Source organism: Rutilus rutilus, assembly GCF_951802725.1.
Source record: "Rutilus rutilus genome assembly, chromosome: 17".
Classification (NCBI taxonomy): Eukaryota; Metazoa; Chordata; class Actinopteri; order Cypriniformes; family Leuciscidae; genus Rutilus; species Rutilus rutilus.
This window is the reverse complement of record NC_140230.1, coordinates 27,085,251-27,108,364: the sequence shown is the minus strand read 5'-3', so window position 1 is coordinate 27,108,364 and position 23,114 is coordinate 27,085,251. Positions and strand designations below refer to the sequence as shown.

The 23,114-nt window shown below is 35.7% G+C and overlaps 3 protein-coding genes across 7 annotated transcripts; 2 read left to right on the top strand and 1 right to left on the bottom strand.

Annotated features, from left to right (window-relative positions):
• Window positions 1-204: 204 nt before the first annotated feature.
• cdc42se1 (CDC42 small effector 1) lies at window positions 205-15,062 on the bottom strand. 3 transcript variants are annotated; one of them, XM_084385263.1, is made up of 6 exons: window positions 14,991-15,062; window positions 12,871-13,034; window positions 10,993-11,319; window positions 6,261-6,365; window positions 3,376-3,455; window positions 205-3,288 (listed from the first exon to the last, which is right to left on the bottom strand). In XM_084385263.1, exons 3-5 carry the CDS (start codon window positions 11,044-11,046, stop codon window positions 3,387-3,389), a joined length of 228 nt encoding a protein of 75 aa, XP_084241389.1. In that variant the 5' UTR covers window positions 11,047-11,319; window positions 12,871-13,034; window positions 14,991-15,062; the 3' UTR covers window positions 205-3,288; window positions 3,376-3,386. The 3 variants fall into 3 exon arrangements, with proteins under 3 accessions (XP_084241389.1, XP_084241390.1, XP_084241391.1); XM_084385264.1 differs by lacking the exon at window positions 14,991-15,062 and having other exon boundaries at window positions 12,879-13,033; XM_084385265.1 differs by lacking the exon at window positions 14,991-15,062 and having other exon boundaries at window positions 205-3,287; window positions 3,374-3,455; window positions 12,871-13,022.
• Window positions 14,396-21,197, top strand: gabpb2b (GA binding protein transcription factor subunit beta 2b). The gene is made up of 8 exons (XM_084385259.1): window positions 14,396-14,573; window positions 15,386-15,493; window positions 15,601-15,768; window positions 15,868-16,062; window positions 16,198-16,351; window positions 17,359-17,523; window positions 17,609-17,727; window positions 18,800-21,197. Exons 2-8 carry the CDS (start codon window positions 15,386-15,388, stop codon window positions 19,172-19,174), a joined length of 1,284 nt encoding a protein of 427 aa, XP_084241385.1. The 5' UTR covers window positions 14,396-14,573; the 3' UTR covers window positions 19,175-21,197.
• Window positions 21,198-21,333: 136 nt separating this feature from the next.
• Window positions 21,334-23,025, top strand: elp6 (elongator acetyltransferase complex subunit 6). Of its 3 annotated transcripts, XM_084385261.1 has the most exons (8): window positions 21,334-21,400; window positions 21,589-21,644; window positions 21,735-21,813; window positions 21,888-21,958; window positions 22,032-22,156; window positions 22,277-22,481; window positions 22,583-22,738; window positions 22,828-23,025. In XM_084385261.1, exons 2-8 carry the CDS (start codon window positions 21,591-21,593, stop codon window positions 22,948-22,950), a joined length of 813 nt encoding a protein of 270 aa, XP_084241387.1. In that variant the 5' UTR covers window positions 21,334-21,400; window positions 21,589-21,590; the 3' UTR covers window positions 22,951-23,025. The 3 variants fall into 3 exon arrangements, with proteins under 3 accessions (XP_084241387.1, XP_084241388.1, XP_084241386.1); XM_084385262.1 differs by lacking the exon at window positions 21,888-21,958; XM_084385260.1 differs by having other exon boundaries at window positions 21,334-21,644.
• Window positions 23,026-23,114: the final 89 nt, after the last annotated feature.

Below are 23,114 nucleotides of genomic sequence, written 5' to 3'. Positions count from 1 at the left end.
ACAAGATTCCTGTTGTAACGCTTTATGTGCCAGATGTTATAAACCAGTCAATAATGTTAATAGTAGAAAGTCCAATGTTTTGGATTACTCAAAGCAAATAAATCATTTCAATGAATGAATGAACTATTGAAAGGTTTCAATCGTTTTTAGACCACATATAAAAAATTGTTGCCACAAAAAATGGAATTATAAAAAATTATTCAATACAAATCATAGATATTTTAATAGCCAAATAATAAAAAATTACGCAACTTTTTTTTCCATTTTGTGTGATAGAGCTGCGATCATGATTATGAAATATAAGCAGTTTTTAAATGACTGCTGTGAAACCTTATGTATCGAATGAACTTCTCAGGATATATTTTTTGTCCCATCTCTCAAGAATCTGTGGTATCTACTTCAATTTTGTATACTATCAATTCAATATAATGGTGAAAATGGGACAATGCATTGAACGAGGCATGTTTACCAAGGGAAATATCTCATCAATAAAACAGTCCACGACACAGCCTATTTTACAGTTTTTCAAGCCATTGTTAGAAAAGGAAATTAACATGCAATGTGGTCTGTACTTTGTGCCAAAGGTCCATTGTTTGATTTTTGTAGGCGTTTTGCGCAATCTTTCACACAGGCTGCTTTACTAATGAAAGTTACAGTAGATGTTAAAACACAGCTTTGATTTCTCCGCCCATAAATTTAAGGCTGAAAACACCAAGTCAAGGAACAACCCGGTGTAGTATTAAGAAAATCCTTTTAGAATCCATTTTTATTGCGTTAGTTATGAGCGTTTAACTGCAAGCGAGCATGTGTTCCTTTTTGCAGCCATGGACATGTTTAAAGTGTACGGTTTAATAGAACAGAAAGTATCTGAGCAGAGTATAGCTGCAAATGAACAAATGTGACACAATGTAAAATTGGATTTTCTATTAGTCAAGCAGACAGAAAGCAAAGATACAATTATTTACAGTAGTAAAAAATAAAAATCAGTTCCTTAAATGTTAATCCGCCTCTCTCAAGCTATCCAAAGAGCATTTTTAAAATACCCTTTAGACAGTAGGATTATTATTATTATTATGTGTGTCTAAAAAAAAAACTAAAAAAAACAGAACGCTCTTTGTACAATTGTATTGTTACATATCAAAGCACAACAAAAGGATGCATTGACACCATACCATATAAACAGAACACTATCTCTGCTCCCATTTAATCACAATCAATCAGCTGGACTAATAAACTAAACTAAAAAGAAAATAAAAGAGGAAGGAACAACAAAAGGAAAAGTATCAAGGGACAATAAAGGCATAATGAGTGCTTTGCACAAACATCACGGCTTTCAAACGGTCACACGATACAAACAAAACCAAAAAGCAAAAAAAGGCCTGCAAGCAACATGCATAATTAAGTTAAGGGAGCTGTTGAGGTCTTTGGCTGAGATGCAAAACTCTGCATGTTTCTCTACACTTTCTAAGAATGAAATGCATTTCTAGAGCGCCCAGGCATCTCCACACTAAAAATCACAGCAAAACATCGGATTTCTAAAGCAGCATGCACATTCTGAAAGCTTTCGCGACGCACAGTTTTTACTATGGCGTTTCCAAACAAATTGCAGCAAACACTAAAAGTAAATTACAGTCTGGGATCTTGCAAAGCAATGCATTTAAAATACAACATCACAATTACAAGCAAACACGTCTCGTTTAACATTTCAGCCCAGCGTTGTGCTACACTGAGCCGTATTCAAAACAAAGTCGAGAGTAAAGTATTCAAAGTGTGTGTAAATCAGTGATTTATTCATGGTGCCGTGTGAGGACTGGAAACAGAGTGTTCAAGCTTGTGCGAGGTGGAGCTTGATGTGTGAAAGTGAGACTACATGTGATGTTTAAATAACAAAGGGCAGTGGCTCTCTATTGGCAGGAAGCCTGAACGTATCTGCCATTCAAAGTCTCAACTCAGATAATCAGGTAATAGCCTTTTACTAACACTAAAAAAAAAAAAAGTTCCAAACTCAAATGCTGCTGCTTTTTTTTCTTTTACAGTGGTGAATTTAAGAATTTTCATGGTGTTTCCCTCCAAAAACAAATATGGTGCACAAACCCAATGTAATAGTCGCTTTATATTCCAAGTCATCTGAAGCCATGTGATCCCAATTTATTGACTCAATACTTCTGAAAACAGTAATTATCAGGTTAAAGGGATAGTTTACCCAAACATTTTAATTCTATCATTTACTCACCAAACCTGTATGACAAAAGAAGATATTTTGAAGAATATAGGTAACCAAACAGTTGATGGGCACCATTGACTTCCAAAAAAAAAAGAAGTCAATGGGGTCCATCATCAACTGTTTGGTTACCTATATTTTTTTAAATATATTTTGTGTTCAACAAAAGAAAGAAACTCACAGGTTTGGTGCACCTTGAGGGTGAGTAAATTATGACAAATTGTTTTTTGGGTGAACTATCCTTTAACAGCTCACTTGAAGTGACTATTATCAGCGAATAATGACATCAATTTGGTCCGTTCATCTCATGAAGCAAATGTATAACTTCAGAAAACTTGGAAATATAGGTCATGTCAGTCATGATGTCATGTTGTCGTGCATGAAGATTAATCACAAAAAATTCCACAGCAAAAAAGAAAGGTTAGGTTGGAACAACCCAGTCATATTGGCCTTTTTAAATGCAATACCAGACTTGCAGAAACAAATCCTTATTTTCATTATATATCCATCTACTATACACATACCAGAAGGGCTTTTTTTTTATCATACACTAATCAGCAACAATTTGTGCATCTGTTAATGACAAGCAGCTGGAGACACTGTAAAGGTATAGGTGCACATATATATTCCCATTACAAAACAAAAGCAAACACACATTTGCGCACATTCTTATCAATGACAGACTATGACAAACATGCCAGTTATAACTTTGGAAAGGCAGTCAAATAGTCTCCTGTGTCAAAGCGATAAGAGCCTTTCCTCTGCCACTGCAAGCACAGCCAGTGTCTCAAATGCACACGTCACACATTCACACTCTTTGTCAGGCGCTCTCATTCAATCCGGTCCAAATTTAATAACAAATGTCTCCTGTGAAACATTCCAGAGGATCCAAAAACATAAAAAACCTGCAGAGGTGGCGTCCATGTTTGTAGCTGCAGCAATCTGAGGCTGTTGTTTTGTGATCAAAATCCGCTCTGTATCTCCTCTTTATTGGTTCAGTGCAGCTAGCTGGACAGGTTCTGCTGAGGACACTTTAAGGAGCTTGGGGTAAAACCAAAAAAAAAAACCTGGGGACCAGATTAGAGTCCATGGTTAAAATTGAGTGAACAGTTAAGTATGGAGAGAAAGAGGAAGGTGTTTGTGTTCATACTCACAGGTCAAAAGGCTATAACAAGCTGTTTCGTCCATTAGCGTGAGGCACTTTGGATCTCATTTGTTGCTGCATCGGGCCAGACTGCAAGAGGAAGTGACACAATTAGGTTATCGGCATGGAAAACATGCATAATTATTAACGAAAAGTCCACAAACAGAAGTTCACTTTAACAAACACAACTATTCTATTAGTAGTAAAGTAATTTTTCATTGAAAGTCTTAAAGTAGTCATAAAGGACCATTTGATTCCTCATGATGTTTTGAGGTTTATTTTTTAACGCCATGTTAGCATTGAGCCGATATACATGGCAAACACAAGGTCAATATCATAATCCATAAAATTTTAAATATTTAAACATAAAATATTTCAACTTGACATAAGATAGAAAATCTAAAATACATTCTGGTGAAACATTCGGAAATATTCCAAGTAAACATGTTTCTGAATAAAAGCGTTTTCTAGCAGTATCATAAAAACGACAGTTCAACAGAATATTTTTAACACTGATGTTTTGAGGTAAAAGAGTCTGATGTACTAGGAAAATACAGTAACTTTCAGAATGCAAAACCTTCTTCTGTCAAATAAAATAATCCTTACAAAGGATCCCAACATTAAAGTGCCATATTATGCTGTTTTAAAGGTTCCTAAGTCTGATACAACAATATGCATCCAATGTCACAAAAAAAAGAAGTTTTTTCATAATATAAGCCTGTGTGTACATCACCTCATTTCTCAAAAAGTCTAAAAACATTTCGTTCGAAGATTCAGTCTTTCTAAACTCCGCCTTTCCAAGAGTCTACTCTGCTCTGATTGGTCAGACGGCCCAGTCTGTTGTGATTGGTCTACTGCTTACAGCGTGTGTCATAAATGAAACGCCCAAAGCGCCCATATCTGAATTTCAGCTCCAGAGGCTTCCTCAGTGCTCGGTTTCTCTGTATCCAATTCCAGTGCAAGTCTTCATCCTTCACAAACCAAACTCTTCTATCAGCAACAACTACATATTGAGTCTGTCAAAGAAGATGTTGTTCGCGAGGACCCAATGAAGACCATTGGCTGGCTTTATGCAAATTTGTTACATTGTTACGTAGGTATGTAAGAGAAAGTTGACGACTTGTTTCAGCAGTTCAGAAGCTATTCTTTCTTTTAGGAGACAATAACTTTATTTGTCGTGCGCTTTGATCTTTAAAACTTTGCAGACTTTTTACATTCACAAACAGCTACATTAAACACTAATTTCTGAAACAATTATATTTAATAATTATTATTATTATTCTAATGACCCTGTGCCGCCTTTTTAAATGAAGCTTTTGTTTATATGGCATACTGTTGCATAATAAATGCTGCATAAACTAAAAGTTCTCACTTCTAAAGGCGGAGCTGAAAAACCTACATCCTTCATGCAACAACAAGCCTGTTTCACACACAGAGCTCTTCACAGCGTCACACCCATTGTTACATCATGTGTCTCAGGAACACTGAATCTTACAGCAGAACGAGGAGGAAGTCCATTTCACTGGGTCATTCTATACACAAGTTCCCAGCACAACACAAAAGAACAAAACACGGGAAAACCCAGCGAGTCAATCACCTGTTCATCACATGGACTATGAAAGGCTGATATCAACCAATACCGCTTATCACTGAAAGATTCAGCTATCAGCACAGTATTGTTAACAGGTCCAGTCTTTGCTTTGATAAAACTATTAAAGCCGCCATTGAATAAACTGCTCATTTCTTAAGAGGAGTGGAGTAAACTACACATGAAGCTAAAGATCAGCACTTAAAAATCAATCAATGACCACTGCAAAGACCTTGACGAACATTTCCTCGTTTAAAGAGCTCTTTTCTGGCTCTGACGGGCCGCCCGCCAACATTCCTCTGAGCAAGTTGCAGTCTGCTTGATTCTGCCCAGGTATTCACATTCAGTCCCTCTGTGAACTGCAGGATTAGGTAACTCATCACTTTCTTATTTGACAACACAACAGCCCAATGATGAACACAAGCTAAGATCTCACACGAGTCCCACTTCAGGTTCACATCTTACACGTGCACCATGTCTACTTTTTTCAACCACACATGCTTTGTGAATTGGATTTATTAGACAGAATAATCATTTTATTTATATTTACAAACTTAAACTAAATACAAATATATTACCCCCTAGCTCATTAAATTTACGATGCCTTTACATTTAAAAAAAGTTAAATAAAATAATAATAATTGACAACCTAAAAAAAAAAAAGTAACAAAAAGAGTAGTGCTTCTAATCACATTACATTTAAAGTATTAACATTTATTGTCTTTGCATTATAATAAAAATATTTTTGTCATGTTTTTTTACAAACATAAAATAAATTGCTCCCATGCTTTTTAGACGTCTTAATATTTATGACGTCTTTACATAATAATAATAATAGTAATAATAGTAATGATAATAATTGATAAAAACTACCACTAATAATAATAATAATAATGTTCATCATTTTTGTTTATTTTTTTATTTTTTATTATTAAATAAAAACTGAAAGTCTTGGCAGCACAGGAGGACCACTTTATTGGGAAACGTCCAACATCCGTGTCAAGGAGTTAAACATGACATGCTCAGACAACTGGCAGGTCCAGCAGGTGTGAGGGCAAAAACGAAAGGGAAAGAGGGCAAAAGAAAAACCACAGGGATTTTCAAAAGGTTTGACAGTGGGTGTCGGGTGTATTTGTACAAAAATCTCCAGCAACCCTGTTTGCCTGTGACATCCCGGTATGACCCAGAGGTTTAGTAAAGAATCCATGCAGAAGCATTCATTCTGTCATTGTACATTTATTATAGCCATGTCATACACATTAAAATGAGTGAGTCCCACTGTACCAACACAATAAAACATGTCTTACCGGCTGCATGCCATCTGCCATTTCACCAGAGCCTATGTGTGTCAGATGAACAAAATTTGTGGGCTCTCCGATCATGCTACGGTCAATTCTCCTCCGTTTCTTCTTCTGTGAACATAAAGGCTTATATTAAAGAAAGTCCAGCATAAAGATACAAAGCGCATGATTGGCAGACGACTTAAGCCACAGGTGTTCAAAATATAAGTGTAGTGAGTGATCTCAATGAAGCCCGTCATGTGACCACACCAGTGCCTGGATGATATTACACTAAATTTTCCCTATGGAATCTATTCCTGGATACATCCTGAAGATCCTAAAAATCCCCAAATGTTATACCGTTTACTCAACAGTTTCTCTTTTCTTTGTTTCCCAGATCTCGCCTATGTGGTAAAGTTACAGAGAGATTATATAAGTAAACCTAAAAACAAAACCTTGTATCAACAACCGGAATAATTATTTGATGAGATCATGTGCCATGGTAGGGGTGTTGGCATACATGCCATTACTTGTCTGCCCACAGTGAAGAAAACGCGTTTAACACCACATGACACTGGATTTATATTGTCAAGCATCAAATATATCTTCTAGACTCATCTGAAAACTCACACTATAGTTTTAAAACAGGCCAGAGATCATTTGATGTCAGTGTTCAGTTCATTTGACTGATGTAAAAGTGTACAAGTAAGCCGCACCAGAGTCTGTTTGAAAAGGTGGTCTGTGTATGGTTCATGTAAACTCTGGTACAATTCACAATTGGTACCATCCTAACTCACAGAAGTGAGTCGCTTTTGATTACATATTTATACATTTGCAATGCATGTTAATAATATTAATAATAATAATAATAATAATAATAATGCATTAACATTTTTATCATTACATAAATAGTACTTTCTAAATAACAGTAATATTCTAATTATCACTATGACAAATGTAATAAATACTTTGAAGTACAATTTAGACAAAAATAGGGCTATAAATATTTATTTTTAAATGTATGTTGATGATTAAAATCATAATTATTATTATTATATAATATAAATATGCATTTCTAAATAATAATTAAAGAAATGGTCATGACATGAGAAATCAAAATGGCCTTCAACATATGAGATCGTAATCGTAAATCGTAAAGACTCGTAATGATACTGCAGGATCTGTGACATTACAAGGGCAAATACATTTGCAATTGACTGCCTCCAGACTTCGACGAATAGTTATAATCGCATCATATGCTCCGCCCACTGGCACTGAGTTGCTTAATGGCTGACATTTGGCTACATTTGAAGTGAGCTTTGCGTCGCATCAAAATCAAATAGAACCCATTATAATCACTGACGCTGTCTACAATGGATATAGTACACAGATGCACGTTCAGTTTCAGACATATTCACACACTGGAGTCTGTCGACAACAGGACAAATGAAAGAGTGAAGAACGTTCACTTTGACACGTCCCGTTTAAACAGCTCGTTTGCGTCTCTGTACAGACTTAAGAAGGATCCCAGCATCAGGAACAAATGGATGCTTTATATTAATGCTGTCCCAGATCACATCAGATAAATATATGTTTGTTCAGAGCATTTTGTTTTGTAAACTGGGGAGTGTAACGGAGAGCTCGCAAATAAACTTTTGTTTAAAGTGGAGTTAATTTTGTTAATGAAAACTATGATGAAAAATGTTTGTCGACAAGCTTTTTTCCCATGACGAGAAGATGATGAGATGACAATAAGGTGCAACATGCAATATCATTGACGAAAGAAGACCAGACTAAAATGTGAAAAAAAAAAAAAAAAAAAAAAAAAAAACACTTTACTAAAATATCTTTGTCAAAAAACCCCCATAATATTACAGAATGCTGTATTGGCCTCTAAAAAACTAAAAAGTACATTTGACACAGGACTAAGACTCAAAATAAAATAGCTGACAAAATTTACTCTAGTTGAAAGATGAAGAAGCCAAATGTATTGGATCTGACAGCAGCTGCATCACAATCTGCAAGTAAATGATTTCATAAGGCTTTTTTATGGGTGTTTTCAAAACACTTACGCTTCACTATTGACTTCACTTACACACGTGCATTAGCAAATGGAGTGGATGTTGAGACCGTTTCCTATGCAATGATGTTAGCCAATCATAACAGTGGCAGTTTACTGACAAATCTTAAAGGAGTCGCCCCTTGAAAACAGATCATTTCAGACGGCGTCAGAATGAGGGTTAAAAATAATCCTTTTTCCACATATTTGTTTGTTTGCTTTTGTGCACATTATAAGTGAACCTCAAGAAACATTAAAATAAAATAAAAAAATCCATGTCATGACAAATTCAACGAGCACTTGAAAGCACTTATGAATAAAACATGGTTATAGATATTTCCTTTTAGTTTATGAACAACAATTACAATAATAAATTAAGAAATAACAATAACAAATGCATTATTATTGTTACTTTTAAACTATATCCCTTTTATTAAAAAAATTACCTCAAAGTGCTAATTAGACTAGGCATATTGCTGTTAATTATTATTTAATAAGAAAGAATACAATTATTAGTATTAAGAAAGAACGAAAGAAAGAACGAACCATCTAGTGTGAAAACAGCCTAACGTTATAACCCCATGAATGCAAAACTCTTGTGTAACTCCAGACATCCTTCAAAGGTGTTTACTTTCATAATCTGTATATAGCCAATGACCCATAGCACATGTCCTTATCTCATGTAAGGAGACACTTAAAGTAATCATTTTATCCAAATCAGTTTAAGAAAATTGCTCTTGCACTGGGAAGTAGCATGGGTCTGTATTACAGATGCCCACTGATGTCTAACCCCACCCCCCCACCCAACAATAGAACAAACAAAAACCTAAAAATAAAAAGAGGAAGGAGGGAGGAAAAGAATGAGCACTCCCAGCTCGGAGGAGCCAGCTTCCCTTCAGAACCCCCTGTCATTGTTACAGGAGACCATGGTAAACCTGGGTCACTCATCATTGGCTCAGAACCCCAATCCAGATAAAACAAACTGACTAACAAAGATCGAATGGAGCCAAATCATTTATCAAATGCATAGCTATTCTAGAAATAATAAACATGATTCTTTTACTTCCAGGAATGTAATTACTGTCATCATTTACTCACTTTTCCCAAACTCTTCACTTTGTTTTGTTCAAGCAACACAAAAGGAGAAGTTTAGCAGAATGTCCAAACTTTCTCTTTTTCCAATGAAATGAAAGTAGACAGCCAGGGACTGTCATAAAAGCGCCATAAAAGAGATCCATATTGTATAACTCATGCTCTATTTTCAAAGTCTTTTAAAGCCATATGATAATTTTGTGTGAGAAACAGACTGATAACACAGTCATTGCTCACAGCAATAACGTTTGAGGTCATGATCAATAACGTTTGAGGTCACACCTGGTACAACACATCTTTTGAGCCACCACATTTGAATATGCACAAGCACGAATGAGATTTTAGAGCTAAAGTGGAAAATAACATTTTTAGATAAAAAGTAACATCAAACTATATGGCTTTAGAAGACTTGGAATATAGTATGCGAGTCATGCAATACTTTTAAGGTGCTTTTTGTTCATTTTGGAATCTGACAGATGGTGGTCACTGTATGAAAAATAGCAGCATCAACATTGTGTTAAACTTAGGGTGAGAGAATGACAACAAGTTTCATTTTTGGGTGAACTTAACAAGAACACATGACGAATTTAACAAAAAATAAATTGGATGCATCATACACTACCGTTCAAGATTTTGGGGTCGGTAAGATTTTTTAAAAATATTTTAAAATAAGTCTTTTAAGCTCACCATGGCAGCATTTACTTTAATCAAACAGAAAAACAGAGTTAAAAAAGGAATGTTGTGAAATATTGCTACAATTTAAAATAGCTGTTTTGTACTTTAATATATATATATATATATATAAAAAGAATGTTATGGCAAAGCTGAATTTTCAGCATCATTACTCCAGTCTTCAGTGTCACATGATCCTTCAGAAATCATTCTAATATGCTGATTCGCTTCCCAAGAAACATTTCTTAATACATTTTGAAACCAGTTGTGTTGCTTAATATTTTTGTGGAAACCTGTGATACATTTTTCTTTTACATTTTTAATGAACAAAAAGTTCAAAAGTCGAACAGCATTTATTTAAACTAGAAACATTTGTAAAAGTCTTTAAAGTCACTTTTGATCAAATTAATACATAATTGCTAAATAAAAGTATTATTTCTTTAAAAACTCTTACTGACCACAAACTCTTGGTCATTAATCCTAATAATAAAAATGCATGTATGGGCACATTTATCAGACTTCCTTCACGTGCGAAGTGGTTCGGATCCATGACGCTACCTCTACACATCCACCCGTCCAATGACAGAGCATTCTTTGTCCATCTAGGTTTCACGTCTGGCTTCACTCTCCAAAACACATTTGCACTCCTGACAAACTCCTGAGACTATCTGGGTCACATTCACATCAGCTGAAAGGTTTCTTTTCTGTCCTAGACCAGCGTGAGTCATTCTTCGCGTGATTAGCGAACACAAAAATTGCATGAGCCACGGGGAAGGCCAAATTGACGAAATTAGTCCAGATGTTGATCTCAAGAGGAGCCTGGTATCTATACCTGTGACTCATGCAGATTCTTGAAAACTAGATTTTATTGTATTAGAATGGTTTATGATGAAAGTCTGGGAAGAAACTATAAATCTCTCCAAATGAGGCACTTACCGGAGGAGGTTTGGCTACCACGCAGCAGCCGATCTTATGCCAGAACGCACTCATCTCCGGCGCGCACCGGTTGGATTCCCCCCTCTCTCTCGCCACCCTGCAGGCCGTTTAGAGACGAGATAGAGAGAGAATCTAATCCTCAAAACTCAGCGATATAAGCCGTGGCACGTCCAAAAACCTCTGTCCTGATCACCGACAGAATCCTTGTTGATGTCTGTGCTTTAAGTATAAGACCCCTTAATTCCCTCAGTTATTCTGGGCCCCTAATTTCCAGTTGATTCTGTAGGACTGTGGTGTTTACGCCAGGCAGTGATGTTGCAAACAAATCTGTTTAATGAAAGAAAAAAAAGAAACGATTTTAATGAAGTAGACATGATCCATCATACAAGCACACCATAAATTTAGCATACCACACACACACAAAAAAAAGATTACAAATGAAGCACATAAAACCAGTACAAAACCAGTAAAACAAATACAAGATCTTGACCAAAAATGTATGCTCTTGACGGAAATAAATATTGTGATGTTATTTCAATCAAGAGGTGCATCAAGATCTTGTATTGACAATGCAAGAGTCAAGCACTCTGTAGAGTCTACTCCAGCACATCCCAAAGACTTTCAATGAATTTAAGGTCTGGAGTCACAGGTGCCAATTCATGTGTGAAAATGATTCTTCATGCTCCTTCCCAACCATTCTTTCACAGTTTGAGCCTGATGAATCTTGACATTGTCATCCTGGAATGTGGCCATGATATGTCTTTCTTCCTACATGGTTGTTTAAGAAATGAAAAGCTACTCTCTCCATCAATTAGGGTTAGAAGAACTGTTGCCAAACAGATTTAACATTCTAGAAACATAATAATCAGTAATCACAATGCAATAATGACCAATAAAAGACTCATAAGCATTTTTTTTTTTTTTTTGGCTGGGCAATGTTAGTACTCCAAATAATGGTCCTACTATTTGCGTAAAATAAAGTAGTATGGCAGTAGCCTACCGCCCATCATGCAGTAATATCATGACATTTCCAAACGTATCATTTGGTTATACCATGGTAGGCGTACTGAATATGTCATGGTAACGTTACTCCAATTCATTAAAAAAAAAATAGCATGGTATGGTGGATGTAAAAAAAAAAAAAAAAAAAAAAACACATGGCAGTAGTACCATGGTAGTTTATAATAAATTAGTTAATAAACAAACAATAGTATAAATCCAAACTTTGTAACGGTCTCAAACGTTGAGCTGTGCTGTCTAGATAGACAGCAATCATAGGGCCCTTTATGCTGTCTAGGAAGGCAGTTCACTATTTTTTTTTTCTTTCTAGAAGACACACAACCGCTTTCTTGTGCACTGACACTTTAAAGTGCAAAACCGTTACAACTAAGCGAAATACACGGAAAAATCGGTGTAACAATGAGCAACAAACCTGTTAAACAGACAGCTACTAAACACACCTAGAATGAGTTCAGTAAACGAGGAACAACGGTTTACAAGCGTCACAAACCAGCCGCAAGCAGAAAAAAACAAACAGCCCGGTGGAAGTTAAGGAAAACACTAACGCAGTGTCTAAACGTTTAGAAAAGTTTTTTTTTTTTTTTCCGACAAGTTTTAACTCGCAGCACCTCGATGATTAAGTTGTCAGAGAGTAATCCGACCAAAGTTAATTTGACTATCTTTCTCGTCTTTCTTACTCGAGTACACCAGCGCTGTTCTTATTCAAATTGAACTGTTAACGTTACTGAAAGTTTGGCACAACGATCCAGCTCGACACCGGGCCATGGTAGCGGCTCAAATGAATTAAAAAACTTCAACAGAGTCTTGGGAAAAGTTATTTTTCCTCATACGATATAAAATATAAAGAAATATGCTTACTTTCTTACATGTAAAAGAGAGTCCCAGTGAAGCGCCTCTTGTGTGGAGAGCCGAGGGTGGAAATGACTCTGTGTTTCCCAGATCACTGAGGTGTGGTTGAAGTTTCCCCCATTAATATGAGGAAATACTTCAAAACGGAGACCATCAGCGCCACCAATGGGCTACTATATAGACCCAGAAGACAAAAGTTGTTGAATTTAGTATTTTTTTTCTTCATGTCATTACATTGTTAGAGCATAAGAAACAAATAAAAAAAAATAAAAAAAATTATATATATATATATTATTTTATTTTTATTTTTTATTCATATGTTATGCTGTGTAAGTTTAGTGTAATGGACTACCACTGTATAGTGGACACCAGGACTCCTTACTGAATGTTCTTTCATTCACCAATCAATTTTAAGGTTTCAGGATTTTTTTTTATTTTATGAAATATATAATTGAAATACATTTCTCTTTGTGCAAAATGTGGGTACACATGCTGTTAAATATGCTTTAAGTCCTGGTGTCCTCTACAGTGGAAATGTATCAAATCAATGGCCTGTTTTGTAACAGAAAGACATATTTTGATTAGAAACCACGTAACATTTTCTTGAGATGTTTATTTATGACAAATAAATGGAAAATTAGTCCGATTTAAATGGTAATCATATTTCCATACGAGTGCTAAATTTGATGTCAGTCATATTTAAAGACCAAGAAGTTGTTGTAATGGTGAAACCTCCAAACATTTGGTATCTCTGAAAAGCCCTGAATGTGCTCTTTACAGGACACCCAGACTTAAAACTGACATGTAAGTTTTCAGAGAAATTGATTCAAATATAATGTCCACTATGGACAAAAGTATATTCCTGTATATTCCAATATATCTGATGTATGTAAACATACAATTTAAGAAACACATAAACATGCCTTTCTTTAATCTATAGATTTTTTTTTCATCTGATTTGTCGATTATCTTGTGAAATTTGAAATTTGTGAAATTCGTTTAAATCTCTCAAAGTCTTTAGGATAGAACTGCTGAGATTCCCCAATTTTCCAATTCTAAATCAGTGTGCACTTTTGTATTAAACATAATGCAGTGTGTCACATTGAGTAAACAATAGCATAATGTATTTTTAATGAAACATATATTTAAAATATTGATTAAAAATATAAATTGCATCAATACTACATTGGCAAAAAAATATTAATTTTCATAATGTGACAATGCATTATGATTAATACACAATTCCAATGCAAACGTGCACATGGCCCCGAATTAGTGCTTTTAAATCTTTTAAATTGAAAAACATAGCAATCTCAGCAGTCCAATCCTAAAGAGAGATTTAAATAGTAAAATAACAAGTTGGAGGAAATTAATTTCCATAAACCTCTTCACTTCCAAAAACAGATAATAGATTATATACATTTTTCTACTGGTGTAACGAATATCTACAAGTTATGCAGTAGGGTGCGCTACAGACGTCTCAACTTTTAAACACTACCACAGAAGAACCAATCAAATATTTCTACTTCCGGTACCGTTCGTGCGCCATCTTTGATGATAAATAGTCAATCTATGTTATTTTTGTTTTCAAAAAGTATCGAAAAGTATGATAGAACACTAAATCGCATTAAATAACCGAAGCATACGCCTGGTTTTTACCGTGTCTAACGTGTTATAATAAAGGGATAGTCTTCGGGAAACATTTCGGTGAGGTGAGCAGCTGAAGTTTTGCTTTATTCTGTTTACTAAAAACTGCCTGCAGGAGTTTGATGAACTGTCATTAAAAGAGATTTTAATTGCATATTTTACATGGTTTTGGTGATATAGTAACTGCAGACGATCTCCTGTCAATACGGACAGCTATTTTCTAACTTAAAAACTTTTAAGCGTAAACTTAACTTACTCAACTTGTTGAAGAGGATAAATGTGCACTTTCAATAATTTGTTCTTTACTTGTCAGATTATCAGCGTGCGCACAAAAACAGTTTCTTAGTTTAATATCTCGGAAAATAGACCGTATATTAAATCACGTTGAAGACAACCAATAGTCATTGTTGGACTTGTTTTGATAGAAATCTAACTTTTTGTGTTGTAAACAATAACACTATATAATTGACGGTTAACCTGACTTTTTAAAGTGTGTGAAAATGTCCATCGAGCCACACACGGGTATTGTAAACAAAAGTGTCCAGCATGAAATCAACTTCCCCCGGAACTTGCCATATTATAAAATGATGACTATTTCCCGTCCTGTCATTGATGATGAATTATGTCTTACATTAATGTACACACCCGCTTCCAGGCACTGTGGAAATCCCTGTGGAATAAAGTCTTACGATTAATATAACCACAGTGTTATTCAGCAGCACACAGTTTGTATATATATATGGAAAACCGTTTCATTAACATCTTTTTGAAAACATTTTTTGAAACACTACATCTGGTTAAACACCCCATGACTGTAAACCACAGGTGGTTGTCCAGATATAAAGCAACTTTTCAGTATCAATATTTGCATCATTAGATGTCGCTTGTGGATTTGGGAAAGCGTTTGTTGGAGGCAGCGCGGAAAGGACAGGATGATGAAGTGAGGTCACTTATGGCCAATGGAGCGCCTTTTACTACAGACTGGGTGAGTTGTATTTGCTGCTCAAAGGATACTACAAATGCAGACCTATTGTCTGCTATTTATAATCTGCATTTCACTATAACAGTAATGACAATGGGAATATGTTTTAGCTGGGAACCTCGCCGCTTCATTTAGCAGCACAATATGGGCACTACTCCACCGCTGAGGTGCTTCTCCGTGCCGGCGTGAGTAGAGATGCCCGCACTAAAGTCGATCGGACCCCCCTCCACATGGCTGCGGCTGAGGGCCACTCGAGCATCGTTGAATTATTGGTCAAGGTAAGAACAGATGATCTCAGAATAGTATTGGATTGTTTGAATTTTAACATTCAGAATTTTTATTGTTGTTATATCTGATTTTGCTCTTACCTGGGACAGAGTGGAGCAGACATCAATGCCAAAGACATGCTGAAAATGACAGCCTTGCACTGGGCTACAGAACATGGGCACAGGGGAGTCGTGGAGCTGTTGGTCAAGTACAGCGCTGATACTCACGCCCTCAGCAAGTTTGACAAGACGCCTTTTAACATTGCAGTGGACCGAGGAAACACTGAGCTGATGCTCTTGTTACAGGTGAAAATTTGCTTTTTAATGATGTGTTGTGCTATTAGATCTAAAAGTCACCAGCTGCTGTACGTATTTAACAATGGTCTTGGGTGAAATCAAGCTGCAGTATCTTAACTTGACTTATATTGTTTGTTATTCTAGGAGGGAATGCAGAACCAAGTGAACATGAATCCAGAGAGGACTATCCTAAGCAGCACGTCACCCGCCACCGCCAGTTCTCCTCAGTTCATCATATCCTCCTCTGGAGTGGTCAATCTCTCTGATATTGTTCTCACCAATTCTAAGGCTAAAACAGGTATTTGAACTTTCTATTCATTAAAGAATCCTAAAACAAAAAGTATCACTGTTTCCAGAAAAAATATTAAGCAGCCCAACTGTTTTCAACATTGACAATAATAAGAAATGTTTCTTATGCACCAAATCAGCATATTATAATGAGGAATTCATCAAAGGAATAAATTACATTTTTAAATATGTTAAAATACAAAAAGTGTTCTTTTAAATCAGTCAATGTTGGGTTTGTTAATATAAAAATAGTAATTACATACTAGCTACTAATTACATCTTTAACAGTGTAATTAGATTACTGTACTAATCACTGTGTCTAAAAAGTATTGCATTACTTATTAATAAATACTTTCTAAATCCCATATCAACCTCGACCAGTTGAACAATACAAGAATAGACATGAAACTGCTTTTAAAAATAATATAAAATTGCATAAATTGCTTTTGAACTGACCAAAGGATTTAAAGCGAGAAGGTTACATTAAAAACATACATTTTAACATTAGACATTACATTTTGATGATAAATCCAATATTGTTTCATATAGAATTGTTCTATAGTCTATATACTGTATAATGCAATTACATCAGAAGTAATTCAATTACAGGAAAATTACACCTCAACACTGTTCACAGTACTACTGTTGTTTCGATCAAATAAATGAAACCTTGGTAAGCTTTATTAAAAACGTTGTAAACTTATGATGATTAATTTTCCCTTGAGGTAAATGCGTTAGTTGTGACATGTTTCTTTAGCAGAGGTCTATGACTGATTTTGTTGCAGTTCATAAGAAAATTACCAGCCAACTGGCATTTTATTTACTCACTAAAGCCAATTTTTCTTGCATTTTGTGCTTGTTTAATGTTCATATTAATATTGACATTTGGGAACATAGATAACAACAGTATTAAATTAACCTTTTAAAGTTTGAACCTATATTTGAACTGTATGCACCTAGAGAATGTTATTGTGTATTTCTCCCTTGCAAACAAACTGCTTCTATATATTTCTGCAGGAGCTTCAGAGAGTGTGATTGCCGCTGATTCAGTGGATTCTGCCATCCAGCATCTTGTTGGGGAAGATGGCCAGAGAGTCATCACCATAGTAACCGACCAACAGGGAAACCTGCAGTCTGGCAACTTGGGACAGAAATTCTTTGTCACAATGCAGGGGCAGCAAAGTGAGTAGATTGCTGCAGCATTAGTTTATAGTTCTTTTAGGACTTTGATGCAGTATTTATATTCTGACATGCCTGTATATATTAGTGGTTGCAGTGCCAGCGGGCCAGATTTCAGAAGAAATCATAACAGAGGACACCAAACCAGTTCCAACACGGAAGCGGAAATTCGAATCAACCGTCAACCACACAGATGTCAAACATAAGGTGCGACCAGTAAAGATTCTTATTTAAATCTTACTTTTTGGAATGCAAAACTTATATCAGGGTTAAAGTCGGCATGAAACGGAAGTTGTGGTAATCTTTTCTTCACTATTGTGACGTATATCTGAGTGAAACTGCTTCTCGAACAAGAAAAAAAATGTAGGGCGGGACTTGATTTTGTCCATTGAGAATTGATTGGATCATTGTGGTTTGCTGTTGCTGTGATGTCATATGAGTGACAGGTTGTCCTGCCCTCGCACCAGCAAACACGTCATCAGAGAAGAGAAGAGGAGGGGAAGTTATTTTGATTAAAGATTACAAGGGCATGAATGGAATTATCATGGATAAGTCATTTATAATAAATATTGCAATATTCCATTAAAAAAGAAAAAAATGTGATTTTTGATTTCATGGGGCTAGGGTTGGGTATCTTTTGAACTTGAGCGATTCCGATTCTGATTGATTCCCAGTTTCGATTCCAATAGGGGTCAAACATTTATATATCGAACATTTTTATTCTGTCTATTTGCAAAACATTCTGTTGAGGTTGAATACCATGAAGAAACATCAGCAGCCAGATCTACAATTCAAACATTATTAGAGACAAGTAAACAGTCAGTAATACAATAAGAACAAATAAGCAAATTAGCAATAGCACAAATAAATACACCTGAACAAAGGTTTTTTTTTTTTATTATTTTTTTTTTTATTGATTAACAGTAATGAGTGACAGACGGCAGTAGGTTTATTAGGCTGCTGTCACTTTAAGACCGAATGCACAGATCTAATATACTGTTACATGTGTTTTCTTTCTCAACTGTTTGTTCACTTAAGACATAACTCACTGTGTTTCCGAGGATATTTTGACATAATTTTGTGTGTATTTCTCAGTTCAAGCGCAAGAAGATGCAAAAGAGAACTCAATTCAGTATTCGCATTCTGAATTTGCATCATCTTTGGCTTGAATGGTTTAAAATCATTAAAATGCTCACACAGGAATCGATATGTGGAAACTATCCGATTTTTTTTATTCCCAACTCTGATGGGGACTTTAATTGTTTGATGTTTTCTGCAGGAGTCCGATGAGAAGGACAGTAGGGAACTACTGGAACAGCAACTAAAAGAGGCAAACCGAAAAGCCCAGGAGTACCGACAGCAGTTACTAAGAAAGGAACAGGAAGCTGAGCAGTACAGGCTTAAACTAGAAGCCATTGCAAATGGCCAGACCAATGGCACCAGCACAGAGCCCCAAGAGGAAGTGGTGCTCCAGGAAGAGGAAGAGGAGGAGGAGGAGGAGGAAGAGGAGGAGGTGGTTGCTGAAGAGGAAGTTGTCATGTTGCCAGAAGGGGCCATCATCATTAAGGAGGAGCCCCTTGATTCAACAGCAGGAGAAACAGTGACGTTTGTAGAGGCGGCAGATATCACAGCCACTTCTGAGGGCACGCCGTAGCAGTGAACCCAAAGACTCAAACACTCAGGAATTACATACACTCTTCTAGTCTGTGTACCTGGAGTGGCATGTTGTATTTATTTATTGTAAATCATAACCTTTTGTTTTATCCTTTTTATACTCTTAGCATTCAGTTTCTCTACAGACCTCTACAAAGACGTAGCGTGAATTATATTTGATGGCCATAATGATGCTAGGCTGCTCAGATTGGCAGAATAGGAAGATCAGGCGTGTTCTTTTAACATACAGCGGTGCAAGATGCTTTTCAATCAAGCCCTATTATGCAACTCCAGTGCATACTGTACTATTAGTATGCACAATAGTGTACTTAAAGGAATGTTCTGGGTTCAATACACACCATTTTGACTCATCCTTTTCTAGTTTTATTTATTTTTTAAATGCAAGTCGTGGTTATAGTAATACACTATAATATAATATTATAATACACTATAATATAATATATTTATATAATAAACCAGAAAAATAGCTGTTTTTTTTTGTTAAAACATTTGCATTACTCATTCAGTAAAATGTATTGAGTTGCGAAGTCTATTATTTTAGTCCAATTGGTCCTTTTTGAAGATTTTTTTTTTAGGTCAGTGCATATTGTGCAGAAATTACTGGGTTTACCATCGTCGTGTTGTCATGACATCAAAGTTAAATGTTTATTGCCTGGCCTCATGTCGTGCCTTATTATAACCATGATTTTTGTTTCTTAAAAAAAAAGAAAAGAAATTGCATATACATTGCAAATTGTGTCGATTTAGCTTAACTTGACCAGAACATTCCTGAAATAGTGACATGAGAGTGAAGGTTAACAGTATATCATATAAACCATACTAAACATTATTGAGAGATAAGTCCTCTATTATGTTATGGCTTTGTGTAACATTGACCTGCTCCTGCAGTGTGAGGCATGTCGTTGCCGTCGGCATGATAATCGAAGTAGCTATGTATTTACTTGAGCAAACTCTTTCATGTTTTATAACACTTTTAGCTGTTTATAGAGATAACTTACTCTATTCAGAGTACAATAATGAGCAATGGTTTAACTTTTTTTTTATCTTCCATAATTTCCTTTGTTCTGTTATACACTAAATCACGATTTGCTTTTCAAAGTTTTGTGCTCTAAAAAGTATGCAACATGTCTGTGCTTGCATTCCATGATGTGGTCCATGTGCCTATTTTGTCTTTCCCTGTAAAATTCTCCAGTTGGCAGCTTTTACTGTCAGTCTTTCCGTGAAGTTATACCATCAGCTGTGTTTAATTTGTGTATGTCAGGTTTTAAAATGTGAATGAATGAATGCCGTAAGAAATGTTATGGCACTAGACCTCAAATGCTTTATAGATTTCCTTCTCATAAAAAAGTTTTGCATTATCTTTTCTGTTTTTTATTTAATTTTTTATTTTTTAGGTACACAGCTGATGATTAACCTTCCACGAATTGAATTTTAAGGGCTTGCATAACCATTATTGTGCACAACTTATTTTTATTCTGTACATATGAAAATATTTGTTTTCTTCCGTCTAAATCCATGAATATTAAGATTTTGAAGGACTTTACACTATTTATTGAATGAGTGATTCATTTGGACAAGACCATGTTTTTCCCTTTTATTTTTATTGCTTTTTATGCACTTAGAATTTCAATTGTATTATGATGTCTTCAGCAGTGCTTTATAGGTAAAAAATAACAATCTTATGTGAACGTCGACATTAGATAATATCTGTTGAAATTAGTTTCAGGTTTGTTTACACTTTTATTTTCTTGTGAAATTTGTTTCACGGGCAGAATTACTCTTTGTATTTCAGTTTGATGGAAGCAAATGCTTAGAGTTTTAACTTAAAGCAGACACAAGCACATGATATATAACATAGATCAACAGTTTTTCCCTAAGATTTCTTGTGTGTATATTTTTTACATATATATTATTTTTGTAATGAAACACTATTGGGGCCTGTCTTTAGTGCATTTGCAGCTGCATTTTATCATCTTTGGTCAAAATAAATATTTCTGAGGTTTGGTATATCTTCTACATTTTTTTTTTAATTTAAGTAAAAATTCTTTCACTTATTAAAAAAAACGTATTTATTCACATTTTCTTTTGTAGTGAAATTCCTCGCTTTCGCTAGTCCTGATTTCAAACTACTCAACCGAAACGCGTTTTTCAGAATGATTGTCCTACTGCGATTTCCGTACCCACGTTACTAGCACGGCAGGCAAGCGTGAGATATTTCTTCATATTTATATGTACATAATGTAAAAGCAATTGATGTAATTGCACACTTTAAGTACATTATTATTATTCTCACGTTTTCTTCTCCTTTACTATACGATACTGAAGAAAATTAGAAGTAGAGAAAAGACACCAGCATATCCTGCTCAACTGTTGTGTAGTTCATCTCTCTCACAGTCATGTTTCCAGAATTGAACAATATTCTCAATTCCACACCAGACAGTTTCAAACCGGTAACTGATTATAGTAATTACAGCTCTTTACACGCTTAATGTAACTCACAAAATGTCATTGACTCGAACCGGTGTCTTCTGTACTTGTAGAGTGACTTCATCCTGGTGTCTGACAGGCAAGCTGATGCATCATTCCTCATTCATCATTATCTGTCTTTCTATTTACGTGGTAAGTGACCTACTGTACACAGTGAGGAAATCTTGTGTTTATATAAGTTTATTTTTAAACTTATATATTTCCAGCTGGCTGTAAGGTGTGTTTTCTGGGTCTTGTTCAGTCCTTCAGCCACTATAGTGCTGTCGGTCAGAGGCTGGTAAGTCTATTTGCTCTATTTTGACATTTTGATTATTACATTGATATGACTTGTTCATAATGTTTCTGTGCAGGGAGTGAGTCTGGCCCAGGCAAGAGAGAAGGGCCAGCTAGTGTTTCTCGAAGGACTGAAGGACTCTATCGGAGCTATATTACGGGAGGAAAGCAGTCAGGGGACACAACATTTGAGTTATCTCAGGCATGTATAGCGTGCTCCGGAAATCTAGTTTAAATACATTCCTCTCCGTTCCCTCTTCCTATAAGTTTAAGTCAGATATATAAAGAAAAAAAGACTAGTCTTGCCATTTTGTTTTTCTAGGTCCCCAGGTGCTGGATTGAAAGGTCTGTTCAGATTTGTGGAAACTTCTGTGAGTCAGAATGGAGATCGTGATGATGGTGAATCATGGGGTCCTTCAGTGTTACTCATAGATGATCTCAGTGTGCTCCTGAGTTTAGGTGTCACTGTTGGAGCAATACTAGACTTTACCCTCTACTGCCAAGCCACTGTGTGCACTGAGTTACAGGTGAGTCAGCGTTTTTGGGGTCAATGACTGAAATAATGTCAGACTATTGATTCAATGCTTCATTGTGTAAAGACTTCTTTCTTCTTTTTTTTGATATCCAGGGGAATATGGTAATACTGGTGAGATGTGAGGAGGAGGATGTAGATGATGATGAAGAGGGAGCAAACCTGCTCCAGAGGGGACTAGTTCATCAGTGTAACTTGGCATTACATGTGGAGGGGTTACCCACGGGGTACTGCAGGGACATACATGGACAGGTGCTGTTTATTGTTAAAACTCCACTAATACTCTGTAACAAATGGCCCTGATTTGAGCTGACATTTTGATGTTTGCTTATGTTTTCCAGATGCAGGTTTGGTGGCGACAGAGTGGAGAGACCATGTACAACCCACGAAAAATATTTCATTTTAAGGTCCATGATAAAGGAGCGTCATTTTTCGCTCGAGGGACTTCTAGTGCTGTTCTCTAAGTTTTCAAATGAAAGTCTAAGTCATACATAATGTCATTATGTAGTTTGTTTCATGTAAATAAATAGATATATAATACATCACCAGTTGCTGTTGTTTTGTTCTCTTGTTGTTTGCATTACTTGCCGAGTTCATTTTGTGTAGCAGTAAATGGGTGCTAGCAAAA

Bases quoted from the DNA above. Each gene is read 5' to 3' on its own strand.
- cdc42se1 (XM_084385263.1), bottom strand. From the start codon at position 11,046: ATGAGTGCGTTCTGGCATAAGATCGGCTGCTGCGTGGTAGCCAAACCT. The intron at 6,366-10,992 runs GTAAGTGCCTCA...TTATGTTCACAG, and splicing joins TGGTAGCCAAACCTCCTCCG to AAGAAGAAACGGAGGAGAAT. The intron at 3,456-6,260 runs GTAAGACATGTT...TTCCTCTTGCAG, and splicing joins TGGCAGATGGCATGCAGCCG to TCTGGCCCGATGCAGCAACA.
- gabpb2b (XM_084385259.1), top strand. From the start codon at position 15,386: ATGTCGCTTGTGGATTTGGGAAAGCGTTTGTTGGAGGCAGCGCGGAAA. The intron at 15,494-15,600 runs GTGAGTTGTATT...AATATGTTTTAG, and splicing joins CGCCTTTTACTACAGACTGG to CTGGGAACCTCGCCGCTTCA. The intron at 17,728-18,799 runs GTGCGACCAGTA...TGTTTTCTGCAG, and splicing joins ACACAGATGTCAAACATAAG to GAGTCCGATGAGAAGGACAG.
- elp6 (XM_084385261.1), top strand. From the start codon at position 21,591: ATGTTTCCAGAATTGAACAATATTCTCAATTCCACACCAGACAGTTTC. The intron at 22,157-22,276 runs GCATGTATAGCG...TTGTTTTTCTAG, and splicing joins CAACATTTGAGTTATCTCAG to GTCCCCAGGTGCTGGATTGA. The intron at 22,482-22,582 runs GTGAGTCAGCGT...TTTGATATCCAG, and splicing joins CTGTGTGCACTGAGTTACAG to GGGAATATGGTAATACTGGT.